Genomic DNA, 21512 nt, shown 5'->3' with positions numbered 1-21512 from the left:
AGGCAGATTTCTCTTTCTCCCTCTGCTAATCTTTAAATGTAAATTCTCTCCGCCAGCTAAGAGGAGCGACAGATAACATGTTACATCTTCACTTCTCCTGGTCTTATCGACTTCTGAATCATTGGAAAGGGAGAGAGGAAAAGAGAAAGGCAGCCTCCCCACATCCCCCTCCCCCGTTCTTTCCCACCCCTCCTTCCTCCCTGCCCGCCTCCCCTCCCCGTTCACGGAGATTACCTTCTGGCAAAGGAGCGCAGGAGAGGCGGCCGCAGCCGAGGCGGCACCCAGACCGCGGCTTTGTATTCATTAAACACACATCGGAGCTTATCAGAAGTAAAAGGCTTGTCAGGATGGCACATTGTGTGTGAGTGAGTGTGTGAGCGCAGGAGGGAGAGGAGAGAAGCCAACGTGCATCAGGGTGATTACAATATCAGCAGGGCCCAGATGGAGGCAGGAAAATAAACAGAGGGTGCGTGTGAGACGGAGCGGGAGAGGGAGGAAAAGTGGGAGAGACAGAAAGAGACACAAGCTGGAGGGAAGAAACGGAAAGGCAAGGAGGGGGCGGGGGCTCCGGCTCCAGAATGGGGATGGCAAGGAGGGCGAGGTACCCCAAGGCTGTCTGAGGGTGAGAGCCAGCGCTGGGGGAGGGTGGCCTGCATTCCCCAATCCGCCTCTACCCGGAGAGAACGGGAGGAATCCAGACTAGCGAACTGTATTTCCCTGCTCCAGGGCTAGACCGCCAACATTTTGCAGGTTCTGTCAAGGTCAAAGGGGGATCAAGAGCTCTCTTTCGGCGGAGCTTAACAATGAGACATTCACCATCTCACCTCCATCCAAATAGCCACAATTTGCAAAACAAACCTAGTGAGTCCTCACAGCGGTTACACAGCCTTCCAGACCAACCTCAAGTGGGAGTTCCCATCCCGTTCTTTGCTGACCCCAACGGTCCTAATTTCCAACCCCCTGCCCACACACACAAAGACCGACCCAGGCAGATACAAAATATCTCATTTCTCTGGGCTTCAAGTGTCCCAGCAGAAGACTTGTGTAGCCAGCGTCACTGTGATAAGAAGGCGCACTTGTGATTGGTAGCTACAGGTGACTCTGAGACACCTGCTCCACCTCCAGAAATTGTGTTGGGGGAGGGGTTCCTCATGTGTACATCTGAGAGTCTATTTTGGAGGTGGGAATTTAAAACTGAGGCAATCAATCTCGGCTTGAGCTGCCTCACAGCTCTTCACCCACCCAGAGCCCAGGAATCAATCAGAGAACAAGCAGGAAGCTAGCGCTCCTCCATCAGCCCCAGAGTTCATCTTCCACCCCATCAGGGTCTGGAGGGAGATACACCTGAGTGGTCTCATGGGAGCCCCTTTACACTTTTAAATGCACCCGTCAGATAACATGAACATCTGATCAGATCCTTAATGGAGTGCAGATAATGCAGCAAAGAAGGTTATTTTATTGCGGGGAGAGGGAGTATTTGGTCATGTTGTATTTCAAGGCACTGAAGCTTGGTTAACAAGCTCTCACTGCAGTATGAAGAGTTCAGAATAAAGTAGCCAATAAAGTACACAATTGTTCATGGCATACATTGCAGCCCCAGCTGCAGTGAAACTTCAGGTTGTAAAATAGTTTATGCATGAGGTCTCAATATAAAGAGACAAAATAGTTGGGAGGAGGGGGAAATAAGGCGAGTAGAGAAAAACACTGAAGAGCAAGAGAACTAGCAGCAGCCTCTGAGAGGAGACAAATTTGAAGAAGCCCTTTAGAAAACGAGGAGAAGCATTGTTTAATCAAGCACTCCCCTCCAAACCACCCAGTCAAAAAAGTTTTATGTGTAGTGGATCCTCCTGCACACCACCCCCCGGCTCCCACCCCAAGAAAATAATTAAGGGAAATTGGATAGGTAAGGTAAAGTGAAAAAAGCTGAGCACTGGTGGGGGAAGAGCATATGTGAAAAATCTTGTCATGCGATGAATGTCAGATGAAAAGGGGTCTGCCACAATCCACCAGTAATCCAATAATGTGGAAAACCTCGTGGTATCACTGAGACGAGAACGAGGTAGTATTTCCCCATAAATCTTCAAAAAGTGAGCAGGTTCAATAGTTAGAGAAGCGTGCAAGGATAGGAAGTAAACCATTTGGCAGGGTATGTTACAAAATCGAGTGCACTCTAAATGGGTGAAAATCTGTCATTCTTACATGTTTTAAATTTAATAACAGATTTCTCTCATAAAGGGTCACCTTTCACTTTTCCTCTGTTACAAAAATTGCATTCAGAGTAACCAGACGCAACCACATATACCTTCCCCTTTATTACATCTTAGATCAATTTGGACACAAACTACCCACAAACGTTCATAAATCCAATGCAACTCTAGGAAGTAAAAAATACAACTTACAAATGCCAACTGATTTTTCCATTACATGCTCTCTGAAAAAATGCTATTTAAAAAACAAAGCCCTACTACTTTCAAACCCAGAAGAGGCTTACATTTTTTCTTTAAAAAGCATCCAGATACTGAAGGCATGAAGAAAACTGCACAAAAGCTTATCTGCCAATGTTCTTATTTTGTAAAGGCACAGTATTTCTATTACTACCTTGTTTGTTCGCTGACTTTTGGCTCACGGTTACAGAAAAGATCAACCAATTCTCAAATGGGAAGAATCCATGACTCTCTTCCAAAGCAAACACTTTGCTGCAAAGCTTTCAATTAAAAAAGGGGGGGGCAATATAATAAGAAGTATAATCACAGAATAAGTGTACAACAGAAAGTGGTTTCTATAATCACAGCTGTCTTAAAGGCCAGGCTGGAGACTAGAAATCTTAATTTCAACTAGTTCTTTTCTTAATAATAGGTTACCTTCCTATAGGAGCAAGAAGGCCCATCTGCCTCAGGCAGATAAGTTTCGAAGCATTAATTCAGATAAAAATCTAGCATTTTCTTTCTTTCTTTGAGTATGTGAATTCTAGTGTGCTATAATGTGAGAATTCCAACATATGACCATTATGGCATAATATCTCATTGCTCAGCTTGTCATTATTTCATTTGTAATTCTTATGTTAATTATGTTCATAATTACTATAAACAGATGTGGTAGACATTCATGTGACCTTTTATGGCAGAATGCATTCCTCACTCATTTTGCTATAATTTCTCATGTATGTGAAACTGAAATGCAAAAAAAAAAAAGCTTTCTAATTTTCTAATGCTTTATATGCATAAGTTAAAACAAAACCTACCTTCTACCTCATCTGCATTTCAAAATACTAGAATATTCTTAACATTTAAGCTGCTTTGTAGAACATTTTAAAATTGCACACTGAACCTCACTGCTGCTCACTAAATTGTAGCTATGGATGCCAAACAAAGGCTAGCATCCGTGTCTAAGTTGTTTGTCTTTTTTTTTTTAATATCAAAGGTTAATGCAGCAGAATTGTGCTTCAAAACCAAGTGCCTAACAGCTACATAGCAATTTATTCACTCATAACTCAACCATCACCCTCTTTACATAAAACACATTTACAATAAAATCAGTATGGATTTCATTAGCTGTAAACCTCCTCGAATTTCATTTCTTTGGCCCTAATCTATAATTAGTGTGGACAGACAGGTGCAAACCCTTCTCTTCTACAGATGGCTACTGGAAATGGTGCAAAGTAGCTCCTTCTGTTTAAACAACACAGATAACCTGCTCTGTCTTATCACTTACAATTACCTCCATTAAACTGAACTAATGTTTGCTTTAATAAAATGTTCACTGTTCTTTAAACATTATTTAGGAACTCTTATATTAATGGCTGTAAAAAAGTGAAGTTGGAAGGTGTCTCTTTAGATAATAATAAATAACTTATTCTGGATGAAATGTTCTCACTTGATGGATAATATTCTGGGGTTCACAAAGGTGTTTTAGTTGACTTAACATGTGTCAGTTATTTTGCATAAATAGGGTCAAATATGGTATTTTTAAAAGGCATCTGGGTGACAACTTAACAAGAAATTCAGAAGTATGAAATGTTTAATTTCTTTCTTAAAGATTTTAACTTATTATTGAAGTACATAATTCCTAAAATCCTGGATTGTTTTCAAAGGGTATTTATGTTAACCTAATTTTATGTATTTGTTTAACTTCTGATGGATTCTGAAAGTTGTATGAGTTCATCATTTTAAGGCACATTTTAAAAATTAACCATGCATGCAAGTGCACTCTATAAGCACATGGTTAAAAATACCACCATTTCATAATAAATAGCTTCTATTCTATAAAGCAGAGATCACTTCTCCCTGCTTCTGCTATCAATAAAGTCTGTGGATCACTAGATGATGAATAAGGTGTCCATAAAACAAAGAACTTTTAAATGCCCAAACGTCAACAAATAAATACCTTTTCCCACTGAACTTACATAACTTACAGTAATAGACTCCAGTAAAATGCAACTGACTTTTTTTTCACATGCAAATCCTGCAGGTGCCAATTTTTCAGACTGCTTTGCTATGAAGGGCTATGCTGCCTGCATAAAACCTCAATGAAGAAGGGTTTGCATTCAGTGCCTGTCAGCTGATGTTCATATCAAAGAAGTGAGAAACAGGATTTGACAGTGAAGAATGTCCCAACCTGACAACCACTGACCAGCATTGCTATTGGAAGCATTTCTTTCTCGTGATCCCTTTTCAATGTTGGGGAAAAAAAGAAAAGAAAAAAGTGTTTTTTTTTTTCTTTTTTGGCTAAGCTTCTATTTTACAATAAAATAAATGATAATGGCACCTTACATTTGTGTACTTCTTTGCAATTTATGAAGTGTTCTTTTATCTGCAAATATTTATACTAACACCCTGGATGGGAAAGCTCATCATTAAATACTAGCATCAAGAGCAATATCTTACTTTTCTTCAGAAAGGGAAAATCATAAAAATATTAAAAAGCTACAGTCCTGGAGCTGCAACACATACTGTCCTAGTATTTCCAGCAACTTGCAGTTTAATAGTGCAGTTTCATTGTACTACAAGTAAAATGTGTCTTATTAGGAAAGTCCTTTACGGATCATTTTAAAATCAAATTATTAGCAGGTATTAGCGGGTCACAGAGACTAAGGCTACAAAGGAAAATATCATTTCAAAGATTTCTGGTCTGCTTTGAGTTCTCTAAACATTAAAGAAAAAATAGACCGTTTTCTCCACATCTTTTATTAGGTGTGAACTGGACACTGGAGAAACCACATACTCTCCCATTCAGTATTTAGCTTTTCAAATAAAATGAGTGCTGTCTAAATGGTTTACAAAAAATTATTAATGCTTAAACAAAGTCTTTTAATATAAAGTTCTTCTCTTAGTATAATCTTAGATAAAGTCAGCTTTTCTGTACCCAGAATGAGCCTGATTCCTTGATTATTTGGTTGAAATTTTTTCTTTTGAAAGAATAAGCCAAAGAAATATCAAATGCTAAATACAGTACAAGTAAAACAATGTTAGACTTCAACTTCCTCAACATAACTTCCCAGCTGCAAAATATGCCTAGGTCAAACTAAGATTCCCTGATTAATACTGGGTGAGACCATCAGATGTCCCTTTAAAAACAACAATCAATAAAAAGAAAGAAAAGAAAAAGAAATCAGACTGCCCTATATATGCTACCTGAAAGCCCACACAATGTTAAAACTAGAATTGACATTAAGGATAAACAAGGGAAAAAGATCCAGAGAATTATGAAATAGCTTCTCTTTGTACACATCACATCTGACATAACCACCCAGGTTTGGGCGAGGATGGTTTAAGAAACAATTGTGTTTGTTGATCTTTTCTGAGGAACTGTGTGACAGGAGAAACTGGGCACAACAGAATACTCACTGGTCAAGGCAAAAGGCTGCAATAAACTAAAAGAAGCCCCCCCACCCCGACACTAACAAACCGTTTATCACAGAGAAGCTAGTCAATTTGTATTCTAGTGAGTGTGGACTCACTGGGCACAGACCCAGTTTCACTCCTGTTCTATGCAAAGGGAGGGGTACGATAATAAAAGCTACTGAGTGCACTTAAAAGTGGTACAGATGTTTAAAAGGAGACTAGACGGGGGAAAAAAACCTGTAAAACAAATTTCAGTTCACCCAGAAGGTAGAAAGGAAACGCTTTGGTCAGCAACCCAACCTTTACCAGGGGATAAATCAATTTGCAGCAGCTGTGGACAGCCATTTATATAAAGGCCCTGGGCAGATTAATTAAGGGAAGCGAAGTTAAAAATTCGAAGGGGCCCAGAGTTACATTAAGCACATGAAGTTGGTTTGGAGTAGCCTCCCCAGCTCTCCTAATCTTCACTCCCACGCCCTGGACTCTGTGACTGGTCTTCAGGAGCTCCTCCACGGGGAATACTAGCTGTTCCTTAAAGCGACACTCTGTAGCCAGGCTGGGGCACGTTGGGATTTGAGGTGCCCAACCTTGTATAATAAGCTATGCTCAAAAGATTTCTCCACTACGCTTTACAAGGAATAAGGAAACCCAGGGCTGCATGGCTCCCCAGCCAAATCCTCCAATCTTGAAAAGCGCGCGGGGGGGTGGGGGCGGTTAAGGGAGGACTGGGGCTATTTTTAGTTAATAGTCTTGGTTCACATCCTACTTCCCGGAATCTGTCCTCAAACTTTTCCAAGGATTGACTGCCCTTACCCCACCCCACCCGCCAAAAAAGTTTCAAAACACGGATTTAAGCGCCTTGTACCAACCTAACCGTCTTTGCTTAAGGTGTCCTGGCCAGCTCAAGGTCCGCCCAGGGAGAGGGGTCTGGGTGCGCCGACCAACCCAGTCCTTTCAGGCTCCCAAAGAGAGCGGTGGGGCCCGGAAAACGAAATTAATTCCCCGGACGCGGCTCCCCGTCTGGTCTGGGCTCCGCCAAGCGGGAGCTGCAGAGCACGAGGCTCCGCTCCCCGCTCCGGAGACGCGAGACGAATCGGGGATGCAACTGGAACACCCAGAGGACTGGGGCAGCAGGGCCCCGGGCGCGCGGAGGTCTGGGCAGGAGCGACGCTGCCCACCGGCCCCCGGCGGCAAAGCCCCAAACCCATCGCGGGCGAGAGATTCCGGTCGGGAGACGCCGACAAGAGCTCGCGGGGCCGCGGCCTGTCCTCCACGGGCTTCCCACTCGAGTAGCCCGAATGCCCGGGAAGAACAGGGAAAGTTCGCAGGTGGGCGCAAAGCGCTTGGGTGTCGCTCAGAGGACCCCGACCCCAGTCGCAGCCGGGTCTCAAAGTTAAGATTCCTTCTCTCCTGCTCCCAGAGCTAAGTTTTCCACCATCGAAACAAGCCTTTCCTTTCCAGTTAAAAAAAAAAAAAAAAAAAAAAAAAACACGATGAGGGTTTAGGGCCACCTGCCAAACGCACCGTAGGTACCTTGACCGGTTGTTTGGTCGGGGGGAAAACACGCATGATCTTCCTGCTCATATATCGTAATCATGGAGAGGAAAGAAAACTGTTGTAAACAGTGAGGGGAATCTAAGAGTAAAAACTGCATCCTTGGCTGACCCGTGAAGTTCAGTGTCAACGCAGCTTGGAGTCACTCGCGACGTTCCTCTTTGCCCTGGTGCGTAGTTCTGCCCTAGTTCAGCGACAAGTACAGCCTGGAGCCTCTCGGCCGAATAATCCAAATGAAGATGACGGTCATCAGAATAATAATTAATAGCAACAGCCAGAGGCCCGTCCCCGCCGCCCGCCCGCCCAACCCTCCCGCGGGCACTTACACTGCACAGGGCCGGAGAGTCCCACCATCCGCAACCGGCTCCGAGCTGCAAATAAAACTTCCCGTCGTCTCGGCAGGCCCGCGGGGCGAGGGGGCGAGGGCACGGCGCCTCTTCCCTCGCAAGGCCAGAGTGTCCTGGACCACTCGCCCACGCGCGCTCGCCACGAGGCCTCGGAGTCGCGCCGCGGCGCGCCTGCGGCCGCTCGGCGCTACGCACAGCGAGCTGCGGTGCGAGGAGCCCGGGCTCGGGAACGCCAGCCAGACGCAGCCTCCACGCAGAGCCCAAGACTTGCGGAGCACCGCTCCTCCCGCCTCCCTCCCTCCGCTTTTCTGTTGTTGCTGCTGTGGCAGACAAATTTGATGTAGGGCGCAGGGAACTGCCACTGTCACAGGCGGCGTCTGCGTCTGCCTCGCCCGCCCTCGCTCACTCTCGAAGAAGGCGACGCATTTATCTGCAGGGCGGCCGAGCGTCCGCCGGGGAGCAGGAGCGCCGCGCGCTGTGCGGCTAGAGCGCCCGCACCAGGCCGGCTCCGGCGCGCGCTCGCGCCCGGGGCGCCGCAGCCGCTCGGGAGGGAGGCGGAGGCGCGGCCGCTACCAGGTGCAGGGAGGAGGGCCCGCGGCGGGGCAGGGGGGAGGTGGAGGTGGGAGACATCTGTGTCGTGCAGGGGTCACGGAGGTCAAGTATATGTTAACAATGGGCAGGCCCGGCTCGCTAGGGCGCGCGAGCGGGCGGCCTCCCTCCCGGCCTCGCCCTCTCCCTTGCAGGCTGGACGTGGGGCTGGCTCCCTAATGATGCTTTCCCGGGCCGCTTGCTCTCCAGCGGCCCGAGTGCCCTGCAGTAACCCAAGACGACCACTTTCCCCGGCCATCTGGAGCGCTCCTGGCTGCCCTGCCTGTGTCTCATCACTGGCTGGAGAGACAGCTCTGCTAGAAATCAAGCCACTCTCAGATCTCCACTCTAATCCCCTTCTGTTAGCTGATTTCCAGACTGACTATTTGCTTTCGCATTAGATAATAGCCTTAGAGAAAACAATTATCATTTTCTTTTTCCCTTTGTTTTTCTACTTCTTCCATAGTATATCATTAAGAGGGGCCTCTTTCTATCTCACGTTTTTGTTGGTTGTATCCCCCTCCCCCAGACCTTAATATCAATACCGGGGGTGGGGGTGGGGTCCCCGGAGGAAAAGACAGGGTGAAAGAATTCCAGATATTTCCAAAGTAAATAAATAATCTCTCAGCGAACAGGACTGACAATTTGTTCGTACAGAGCAAAAAGGGCTTGAATAATAATGAAAATATTAATATGTAGGTCAAATATGATCAGATAATGGCTTGCAATGATAAGTAAAATGAAATCTTTTCAAATTATTATGGAACGGTGCCACGACTGCAAATGTTATTATATTTAGTGTAACAATTTGAAATCCTGCTCTGAACCATGTTTTTTCCCAACTGGCTTAAATCAGTGCAAAATGTCCTGTGTGCACGTTTCTAAATTTCATCTTTACAAAGGAAAAAATGCTTAAGAGAGAGTCAGAGCGAGCCTGATGCAGTGGGAACTGATGAGACATTCGTAGGTTTTATTTTTTTAAATGGTGCTTCAAATATTTAATAGTGAGTAAAATCCCTTCCCCCATCCTTTTAAACCCAGCTGGAGCTTCCAATTCTGAAGTCTTTTCAGACTCTACTAATTTTTTGCAATTCATTTTCAGAAAACAACTCATTGTACATTCTGCCCTCTCCTTGGGACATTTGACTAATGAATTACAATGGATTAATGAATTGTAATGTTAAGTCTTGATATTTGATATCATGATGCATTTAATTTGAATCTCAAGTTTTATCAATTTGTACATTCTATAGTAATTTCTGCATTACAGCTCTTTATTTTTTGCTCTCCTTGCAAACCTTAACAGCATTAATAATCTTAAAATATAAAATTTTATGTACACTACTCTTAACTCCTTTATGTAGGAAATTATCAAAGGTTACTTATATTTAAAGAATCAAAAACATTTTAATATTTCATTATTCTATTACTTGTATTATTTCTTCTGTCCCCAAATTGAAAACCGAGAATTTAGATTCTGGGTCTATACATTTATTCTTATTTAAGACTAATAAAATGACATCTGAATCAGGAACGATTCTTATGAAATAGCGTTACTTCTAAAATCACATTGTAAAGTTTAGATATAAAGTAAATCAACAAGTTTTAGGATGTAAAAAATAGAGGGAGAAATAAAATATACATATCATGCTACATTTTTCTTCTTCCTGAAAATTGTGCCAAAGTAGGTGAGAAATTATAATAGAAGCATTAAATTTCAAAATCAATGGAAAATAACTTGCAGGAAATCAAAACAGTTTTACATTTTCAGGCTGTATTCACAACACAAAAGCATATATTTAAATCATATTTTATAAAATCTTATAAGATTCTAGAAGGCTTATGTGGTTCTCCCTTTTGCCAGTCATTCTTCTGGAAGAATAATAATCATTGTTCTAGTTGTACTTCTTTTTTTAAAAAATGCACAACGTTTCCTACTCAATTTGACTTTACATCAGATAGAATATGTCACTAAATCTGAGCGTTTTTAGAAATTCTGATAAAAGCAGCTAAAGAATGTATATCCTGATGCTGATGTATAATGAATCAGTGTATTCCTTAATCCCACTTCTCACCACCTTTAAAGGCCTGTGTCCTACAAAATGTAGAACACATTTTTCTCTAGGGTTTATCCTTATATTATCTCCTAACTCCTCTATTTGGAGCAAATAGTAACTATAGGGACCAAGTCAAGTGTGAGGTGACTCTTGAATTGTAAAATCTAGGAAAATAAAACATTAAATGAAAAGGGAGGGGCTCATTGATAAGTGTGGTAGGAGGATGTGATTTCCCTGAAAACTATACAGGTCCACAAAATATTTGGTTACCCTAGCTTTGGGGTAGGAAATACACATGACATTACATTCATAATGCAATAAACTATTAATTGATACATTTTTAAAAAAATCTAAGGAGACAGGAATCCGTATTGTCTTTCTGTCTGCCACTCACAAGAGAAAATCAGGTATCTGTACTTTCAGGACTATTATTTTGCTGAGCCAAAAAAAAATCTTAAAAAAATTGTTTTTTAAAAAGAGATTATTTACAAAAATAGGCAGCTATCCACCCTAATGAAAGCATTAAATTGAAAAATAAAATACTCAGTAATGTGTTAAACTATAAAAACCCTTACTAGCAATTTTTTCTCGCAGATTTTTTTCTCACATCATTAAATTTTCATTATTGTAAAGATACCGAGTTCTTTCAGCTTACAGGTTTTTTTTTTGTTTTTCAGTAATGTTACCTAAGAATGCTTTTTGTTTTTCCTTAAGCCAATCTTAAAAAAATGCAGAGCGTTTGAAATACAAATTTCAGATGACTGCTTATTATCTTCTTTAGAGATATGTGATTCACCTTTCACAAACAGGAATTCCTATACAAAATTTTAACAAGTCCTTAATTAGCACTTTCAGAAGTCCTTCTTACAGATATTAAAGTTTGAATGACTCCCAAACTGTGATTTTTCTACATACCTTGAAAAAGTCCTCCTGTTTGCTTAGGTTGATGAAAATTCTTAATTAATATGTTACTTATTTTTAAAGAAAATTATTGTATTTGTGAAAAAAATAGAATATGATAAACATAAAGGACGAGAAGCAATAATTACATTTTCGTAAGTGAAGAACTTACCCCACTTGCAATTTCTCTCGCTTTTGCTGTGTAATTTTATGTAGCTTACTTTTTGAGCTTTGTAAGGATAAATCTTATTCCAGATCTTTGCAGTTTTGTTATTTAACTTGTTTAAGGTTTAATTTTAGAACACAGAGAACAAAAGAATAAATTTTAGAAATCTTTTTATCTTATTCTATAAGCGTACAGTGTAAATACATTAGCTCTTAGGAGACCTAAGATAATAAACAGATTTTTTTTTTAATAGAAAATTTACCAGTTAAACTAAAAATGGCTCTCAGGACTTCCCTGGCCATCCAGTGGTTAAGACTCAGAGCTTCCACTGCAGGGGGCACAGGTTCAATCCCTGGTTGGGGAACTAAGATCCCAAATGCAGCGTGGCGCGGCCAAAAAAAAAGAGTGGCTCTCATGATACCTTCAAATAAGCTGATCGTCTTGGTATGATTTAGCTGCAAGCCCGAAAACAATGAGTTTGATTTTTATTTATGATCCCTATGTGTTTAGATAGTCATGTGTGTTTTTCTGTACTATTTTAAAGCCAGTCTTCACCCAAAAAGCCAAAGTTGAAATTTTTCAATTACTTATTTAATTTGCAAAAAGAAATTTTTTTAAGTTTGGAGAGTTTTACAAAATAATTCATATTAGTGTTTCTTTAAGTAATGAGTTCTACTCTTTAAATATTTTTAATATTTGTATTCCTCAGACTTTGACACATTAAACTCTGCAGGAGTGAATTTATTGCATAACATGAAACACACACATGCTACATGCCATACATATATAAGTGTTTTTATATGCACAACTATCTGTAGGCTAGTAGTTATCTCATGTGACATTTTATTGCTAAACCATGAAAAATAATGATGCCAAAAAAAACTGTCACGTTTCTAATTTACATGGAATGTTTCCCACCTCCATCTTTGAAAGTTGATTTTAAAATACCATAAACCAGAATAAAACCTTATAACACCCATCCCCCACTGAAATTCTATATTCCCATTTTTTATTGAATATGCCCAGATAAGTTATTTTTCCTTTTTTGCTGTTTTTCTTTTTTTATTGGTGGCTACTCTGTCTATATAATTCCCAATTAGGTGCATATTACTGTGACATAACTACACAGACAGGAGTCTTTGTTTTGTTCACTGAACAGTGCTTGCCACATATAAGGTGCTCAATAAATATTTGTTGAATGATGAATGAATAAGATTAAAAAACTTCATCACATAGATGTCTTATCTACACAAATCAAAACACCATCAACTTGACGTCTTTCTTACTGAATTATTAAGAAACCTAAGAATTTAACACTACCACTATTTTAAATGAAGAAAATGTGGGCAACCAAAGAAAAGGGTCTTCTGTGTTGTTTTATATATGTACTTCAATACTCCTTGAAAATTGGTGAATTTGATGTGATTCTTAAGTGCTTTTGTTTTAACTGTTTATAAAATTTTTCTAGGTTCTACAGTAAATCACAAATATTTCTGAAATTTTGGTGTACTTTCTACAATAAATTAGACCTTGTTAAAAATACTCTGTGAAGGAACTTGAAGCTAGGGTGATTTCAGAGATAAGTAATTCTTTCCTTATCTTATACAGTACTTGAACTATGTATTCCTCAGTACACACATCAATATGCAGTAAAAATTCACAAGCTGTTTAATTTGTCTGGGGCATGTTCTCATTCTTTCATTTAATTGCTATATCATTGATAGTTTATATAATCCAGATTGTTTAAATGGTGTTTATACTTAGTAAAGCATCATCTTTATTTGGAAATGTGTGCCTTATTTATGCAAGATCAGTGTATCTATGTCCACATTAAATCTACCCTTTAAAAGATACATATGTTACAGTATTTTAATCATCTTATTTTCCGTAATCCTTTAAAAATATCAATTTACTCCACAGAACACTCTAGTCTGATGAATCCCATATCACCTCATAAGACTGTTTTTATGTGGCAATCACTACATCACTGTAGCATATCCACCTCTGGGGGAAAAACAGCGGCCAACTGGCTCACAGCACAGCAGTGGGAAGAGAAGAAATTTTTGACCCACAAACCTCTAGCAAACATAGACTGCAGTTAATCATGTTCAGTGTGAAGTTGTTTTGCACAGTTCCTACTTTTTTCTCAATAGGACTGGCCACCAACTGAGAGACCCCAGTGTCTCAGTGGAAGACACTAGAAAGGGTGAATCCGTCACCTGGGACCAACAGATTCCCCTTCCTAAATTCCCCCCAGACTTCATTTGTGCCTTCAAGAGAATCATTTGATCAATATACCCTTTAGGTTAGGCACCTGTAAAACCCCAGAATTGGTAATGTCAATCACCCAATTTGCCTTACATGCCTTGCAATTTGGTTCAATTTCCTTGAGAGGAAAAATTTTTTACAAGATAGAAAATTTCGATTTCTCATGTTTTCTGGGCAAAAAAAAATCACTTCTAGACTAACATTTGCCTTAAGTATTCATATTTTTATTTTTAAATAAATGTTCCTTATTTAATATTTTTACAGCAAAGATAGATAGATAGATATATGCATACAATTGTTTTCAGTCAATACATTTCATGGAAACTATAGCTTCTAATAGAGAAGAACAAATATATTTTCCCTTAGGGCAATGTATGTCAAAATTTAATGTGTATACTAAGCATCTGGGGGATTGTGCTTAATGGCAGAATCTAGATCAGTGGGTCTTGGCTGAGACCTGAAATTCTGCATTTCTAACAAGCTTCTAAGGATGCTGGACCACATAATCAGGAGCAAGACTTTAGAGATTATTGGAAGCATTGAGAACATCACACCTTATCATCCTCCTTATGCACATAGAGCCCCGTTTTCATAGCTTGCAGAAAAGCCCACAGCACTCATGCCCTCACAAAATAACACAAAACGTCCTATGGGACTGTGAATCCATAACAAGAAAAGAGGATGCTCATATATGAATAGGTTCCTAACATCCCAACCTGCTGTTCAGGCACCTGCAATTGACAAGGGAGACCCATTATCAGATAATAATAAAATAAGCAGCCACAAAACTGTTCATCTAAACAAGACTGGAAGCTCTTCAAAAGTTGAGCTATGGGTGGGTGATTACTGCAGGAGGGTTAGGTCACTTGCGACTCTCCTCTAAAGAGTCAGTGATAGCCATCCCTCACCTGGGACTGTACTTGCCTAGTACAATGTATAACTGAGAAAAGGTATTACAAACTAATGGATTCGAGGTGTGCAGCGTTTTCCAACTTCCTTGTGCACAGCCACGGATCATTCCTACCCCCACTCACTTGCAATGGTGAATGGAGGGTCTTCAGTCAGAGGTTATGCAACATGGGCTCTGTTGCACAAGACAAGGCTCAGCTTGCCTCAGCTCACTCACTTACGAAACTAGCTTATTTCATTGTATTGACATGTTATGACAATTATGCCATAGTGCACTGGTTTAACTGAAAGGCCTAATGCTTTTAAAGTTTAATGACAGTTGAAGACTAATAAGAACAGAGAAATGTATATATATATTTTTCATAAATGCAATCATGTAGACATTTTCATTTTAAGCATTCTGTTTGGATCTCACAGAGGAGATCTGAACATTGGGGGGAAAGAAGTTTATTTCTTGTAATTGGTTTTGAGTCTTTTGAGCCAGACAAGGATCCCCTCAAATCCCTTGCCAGTGAAAAAAGCAAAAACAAAAAAGTTTATGTATTTTGACAGTGATTCTAACACACTCTCTCACCCTATCATTAATTGGATATATATTTGTGCTACAAGCCTTTGTTGTTCTCATCTCATTGGGTACCATAATGGCAAATCATTTATGTTCAGTATACCAGAATGACACTTCTTTAGCTTTAAAAAAACCCAATAAAAACAACAATAACAAAACAAAGTGTTATAGCCAGGAACTCTAAATAATAATTTTTTGCTGCAATCTGAATGAATGCACACTTTTCCCACCTCTTGCTCCTGTTTCTAATATTGCAGGAGGATTTATTTTTTTTTCTGAACAATAGATTTTAATTAAGAAGATTTATTAAAGACAGTTTGCATTCCTGTGATTACATTTTCAGTTCCTAAGACATCTGCATTTCAAAATATACCACATATTTTCATAAATATTCCACAATTCCCTTAGAGCATTTTGGTATTCCAATATCCTCTAACCTCTTCTTAACATCTTCACATTCATTTGTGTGTTCCATGTATTTGTACCCAGTCAGGATTAGACATTTCTTCACACAGGTATTCTGTTAGGAAACAGATTCAAAGCATTCCTGTTCTCCATGAATCAAGACTTTTAAAAGGAACAAAGACAAATTAAGCTCAGTAACATATGTCTAACAAAAGATCTAGATATCTTACAAGACATACTTAGAGTGGCAGGGTAAACAACTGGGCTGAGTTTGCTTTGAAGTTTAAGTCATTGTTATTTTAATGGAGTGGAAAACTCACTTAGAGAGTGGAATCTGATAATTACCCAATTAAAGCTCTTTTTTTCTATGTTAATGTAGTTTTAAATTTTTAGTTTTTGAAACCCACTTTTGCCAGAGAGTTATCTGAAGATGGAAGCAGTGTCCTTTTTTTTTTTTTTTTCTTGGCCGCACCCTGCGGCTTGCAGCATCTCAGGTCCCCAACCAGGGACTGAGCCTGGGCCATGGCAGTGACAGCCCGGAATCCTAACCACTAGGCCACAAGGGAACTCCCTTGAGCAGTGTCTTTAGATGTACCTCATGAGTGACAGTCAGTTGTTGATTAGACCTTGTAAGTGTTTTATATAAAATTGTAAGCCAATGTATGAAGCTTGATCAAGGCGCAAAGAACAGAAACACCCTCAGGTTATTTAACTTGGTTCATGGGAGTTCACTGTAAGGATATAAGAGGAAATGCAGACAGCAGGAAACTATCAATAGAAACTATCTGAGCCTCACAGGAGGCAATATACCTTCAGTGACCAGATTATCTCTCTGTTCTTCCTTGCAGCCCATCCTAATTCCCCACTAGCTCCCAGCCTGAATGTCCTGCCCTTATCATGACCCCATGCTCTCTCTCCATCCCTATGCTCCTTCCACTACCAACTAGCTTCTCGGTCCTCTCCACTCCATAAATTCTGCTCAGTCATTGCTTTGACTGTTTTGTTATTTCTAATAACTCATGGCTTCTGCTTACCGTCTTGTCTGTCTTTCAACTCCTGTTCTCCTGTTAACTAACATATACTATTCCAAAATGCAGAGACAGAGAGACTAATGAAATCAGTCAACCATGGTCAGTGTTTTGGAACCAGACCACCTCATTAGCTGGATGACGGGTCAGGAGCCCATCTCTGGCCAAATCAGCTGTGGTCAGGATGGCAAGGTCGTGTGGACAGCTTTCCTCAGAAGGAAACCCCTCACGAATTGTACTGGACTCCTCTTCACAGCAAAATAACATTAAGGGGCTTTTGAAAAAATAGAGTTGTTTTAAACTGATTGTAGATATTTGCCTGATGTAAGGGGGAAAATATAAATTAACATTGATGATTTATGATGAAATGAGTACCTTAGGAATTCTGACCATTCCTGGAAGGTTTTCCAGGTTTTATCCTGGTGTTCAGTATTACCTCTATAAAGACAGTACAATAGAAAGATCTTAGGCTTTGCGATCTATGAGACCTGGAATTGAATTCTTTTTTGGTAAATGGGTGGCCTTAAGTCACTTAACTTTATTTTAAGTTTCCATTTCCTCACCTGGAAGTGCTTCCCTCACAGGATGTCTATTTGACATTCATTCCATATCTCCCCAAAGTAGATGTGAGCTGGTATCCTGCCTTGACATGAAGGGTGGTAGATTTTTAAAATAATTTGCTACTTCTTCTTAAAGATGGGAAACCTAAATACTTTGCAGATTCCTTGATCAGTAGATGGGGCAGGAAATACAATGTTCTTTTCATTTGCCATGACTCTCCATCCTACACCTGAATGCCTCGGCCTGTCCCAGCTTGCACTATATCAAGAGCAGATTCTTTTCTTTCTATTAGCCATGGCTATGCTATTATTATTATTATCATTATTAACTTTAAAATGGGAAATATAAAATACATAAGTGGTGAGAGTGGGGTAATGACACATAGATAGAAAAAGATACATGGTTTTTATGGTGCATTGTAATCACACTTTTTACTTTGTAAGCCATTTAATGACACATACAACATACACATCATTGTGCTAACAGTTGGGGAAATAGTACTACGAACTGGCTGTTGTAGGAGGTAAAATTGAGAGCTAGATAATAAATTTATGGCCACTTTGAATATAATCGTTTTTTCATATATAATATATATATATATATATACCCACATGCACAAACACACAAGCAAAAAATGTATGTAATTACATGTACATTTATACAATATACTTAAAAATATCTAAATATATGCATATGCCTATCCATACACAGAGTATGAATTTTCTTTCACATCTTCCTTTTCTTTAAATCAAATCAGATCTGACTCCTAGTCCTTATCCCAGTAGGCTAATGCGAAATCCAGTTGAGGGGGGGGGCCTTTTCCTCACTCCCTGGGTTCTGCGCTAGTCTTTGGGTCTTACTGAGAAAACTTTGAAAAGCTAGTTTATTCTTTCATCCATACAATATCACTGAGATTTCTCTCACCCAAGTCATAATGGCTTCTTGAAATCCACAACTTAACCCCAGTGCCTTCCGAGGGGACAAGAATATTTGCAAAGGTGGTGAATGGCCCCTTCCACTGTAGTTCATACTAGGTGCCAGGCTCTAAGTAGCACTTTCCAGGTATTACTTCATTCACTCTTCTTTTAAAATTTATTTATTTATTTATTTATTTTTGACTGCATTGGGTCTTCGTTGCAGTGCGCGGGCTTCTTATTGTGGTGGCTTCTCTTATTGCAGAGCACAGGCTCTAGGTGTGGGGGCTTCAGTAGTTGTGGCACGTGGGCTTCAGTAGTTGTGGCTCGTGGGCTTCAGTAGTGGTGGCTCGTGGGCTCTGGAGCACAGACTCAATAGTTGTGGCGCACTGGCTTAGTTGCTCCGTGACATGTGGGATCTTCCTGGACCAGGGCTCGAACTTGTGTCCCTGCATTGGCAGGCAGATTCTTAACCACCGCACCACCAGGGAAGTCCCACTTCATTCACTCTTAAAACAACAGAGCAAGAGAGGTGCTATTATATCCCCAAGAAACCGAGACTAGAGCTGGAGTAAGTCTAAGGCCTCACAGCTCATAGTGGGAGAAGCAGGATTTTAACTCTGCTGGTGTGGATTAACAGAAGTCTGGTCCAGTCTCAAGGGTCTTGCTAGGGCTTCCCCTACCCCTCCAGAAGTCACAGTTCAAGTCTCAGGGGTCAGCAGTTGTAAACACCAGTGAAAATCTTGTTTCTAAGCTTGGCAGGGCAAATCCAAGGGTAGAAAAAAATTCGGGTCTCCAAGTTCAGTTCCACTAAGATCTAATTCTAAGAGCAAGACCATGTAGAATTAAATGCCACAGGGCCATGGCTGTCCACTGAACTCTGAGCTCTCTCTATGGGGTCATGAATCTAAACACCTGGACCTGTGGAAACTGTCTCTACTTCCTTAAAAGGCAATTGGCAGAATGCTGGTAAAACAACTGCTAACTAGTGGCTGCTAACCTGGGCAGAAAAAAAAAAGTCAAGGTTATACCAGCCATCTTCTCTTTTTCGTAAGAGGACCCCTGAGTTAAGTGTTTTAAATTACTTCCTCTCTCAACAAAGAAAGAAAAAGGGAAGAGAAAAAATTTCCAAATCATGTCTGCCCAGGTGTTCAGGGAAAAGTGGCTGAGTAAGGCAAATGTGATTATTGTTTCTACTGGTTCACAATCACCATACCTCCGAGTCTGAGCACATGTCCTCACACCCCACCCAAGGTGAAGATGATTCAACTCTTAAGCCTTCCCCTCAGCACCGAAAAACAAAAACGCAATCCTTCAAAAAATGTACTTTCCTTTAGAGAATGTCTTTCTGACTTCCTTAATCACCTCCCTTTGCAAGTACATAAAGAGCCCAGATCCCATTATTTTTCCTTGGAGCAGGTTCTTTTACCCACAAATGTAAGGCTGTAGGCCCCTGGATTGATCCACCTGCTAACTGTATAAACTAGGTACTATATATAGGTGAGAAACAGAGGTTGTATAGCCCATATATGTGTATACTCCTAATACAATGGTCTTTTTTTCTATTTTTATACTTCTCAATCACTACAGGGTTATTTTCCCTAAAGTAATAAATATTTTCATTTTCTGCTATATTTCTATGCTAGCTAAACTGCTCTTTCTAGGGAAAAAAAGTTAAGAAACTCAAATATATTCAGAGATGTCACCTAGCATTTAGTCTTTTAAAAGTGTACATATTAGCACTTAGAAATATAACATTTTTTAAAAAAAAAGATTAGCTGTCAAATTACACATTTCACACATAATCTGTAAATTGGCTAAATATGTGCTGACTGTCATTAAGCTGTTCAGTGAAAGATGGGTAGAGGGCTGGTCTGCTGCTCTTCTCAGAAGAGCAAGGAGTTGTCTTTTAAAGGAGAAAACGTTAAGAGTAATATCCATATTCTCACTTTTCAAGGTGGCTAAAATAATCCACAATTCAAGTTCCTTTTGAGCAACTAACTTATGCTATGATGGCAATTGATTTATTAAAAAAAAAAAAGCAGACTTACTGGCCCCCTTTCAGATTTATTGAATATTAAATTAAAATCTGGAGCTTCCCTGGTGGCACAGTGGTTGAGAGTCTGCCTGCCAATGCAGGGGACACGGGTTCTTGCCCCAGTCTGGGAAGATCCCACATGCTGTGGAGCAGCTGGGCCTGTGAGCCATGGCCACTGAGCCTGCGCGTCCAGAGCCTGTGCTCCACAACAGGAGAGGCCACAACAGTGAGAGGCCTGCATACCACAAAAAAAAAAAAAAAAAATCTGAAGGAATTGAATTTTGAAACTTATTTTTAACACCTTTCTCAGTGAGTTTTATGCCACAAGCATAGCATTTCTTCATTGGGAACCTCTGAAACTTAAACAATGGTCCTTAAGATTTGGTTCTGTTCTTGGCCAACAGTGTGATCCTAGGTCACTCTCTTCATCTCTCTAGATCTAAAGTTTTGTATCTGTAAAGTGATACAATTGCTCCAGATAATCTAAAATCTTTCCAAATCTATGTCCTATTAGGAGTCTACACAATTCAATTCAAGATGTAGAACAATTCAGAATCTCCTGTCTTTGAATCAGGTGGAGAACACCATCATGATAATGTACATTTGAATAGCACTTCAGAATCTTAAGATGCTTCTACTTTACATATATATCTCTGAGCCTGAGAGTGTTGAAAAGTAGAAAGGGCAAGTATTACTCTGATTTTTACAGATGAAAAAATGGGTTCAGGAAAAATTTAAAAGATTTCTTCAAGTTTAAAGAGTAAGTGAGGTGCTAGAACAGAATTCTGGTGTTCAGATAATTACACTTTTCCATATTTACATGCATTTTTATCTGACCACAATCAAAGAGCAATATAAAACCAGTACAATCAAAATTTCACTTTTGTTTTATATGTGTTTTATATTTAAAATTTTCAAGAAGAATTTTAAAAAACACAATTTCGAAAGTGGTGATTACTTTTTAAAAATAGGCTTAACGTATTTAAATTCGGATTATATTTCTCTTAACCAGTACCCTCTCATCACCTGTTCTATTGCAGCAAAGACATTATCATATGCTTACCAAAATAGTTTCACATTCTTCCCAGACACACAACTAAACTACATTTCCCAGGCTCCTTTTAGATAGGAGCATTTCATTAGAGTGTTTGAGCAGTGTTAAACCAGTGATATTTTGAGGTAGTTTATCACAGCAGTTGAACTACTTTGATTAATACGACTCTTAAATTATGTTTATTGTTTTTCTAATTTTGTCCTGTATTAGTTGGTAAATTATGTATTCATTTTATCATCTTATAAGTGGTTTCTCTGGAAATTACACATCATCCTTGACTTACCTCTTCCTAAACAAAACTTTCTTTAATTCAATTTT

At 39.9% G+C, this 21512-nt stretch overlaps 1 protein-coding gene across 4 annotated transcripts in view; it reads right to left on the bottom strand.

Annotated features, from left to right (window-relative positions):
• RUNX1T1 (RUNX1 partner transcriptional co-repressor 1) overlaps positions 1-8269 on the bottom strand; it is a 135405-nt gene extending 127136 nt beyond the window's left edge. For 2 of the 4 annotated variants that reach the window (XM_082601508.1, XM_082601509.1), the window contains exon 1: positions 7721-8269. Coding sequence is in view for 2 of the 4 variants with exons in the window: in XM_082601509.1 (XP_082457635.1) it covers positions 7721-7748 (28 nt within the window). In the remaining 2 variants the exon portion in view is untranslated. The other 2 variants (XM_082601511.1, XM_082601507.1) reach the window with 2 other exon arrangements.
• Between the last annotated feature and the right edge of the window lie 13243 nt (positions 8270-21512).

This window comes from Mesoplodon mirus (genome assembly GCF_964341445.2).
Source record: "Mesoplodon mirus genome assembly, chromosome: 16".
Taxonomy (NCBI): Eukaryota; Metazoa; Chordata; class Mammalia; order Artiodactyla; family Ziphiidae; genus Mesoplodon; species Mesoplodon mirus.
Note: the sequence above shows the minus strand (reverse complement) of the source record. Positions and strands in the feature narration are given on the sequence as shown.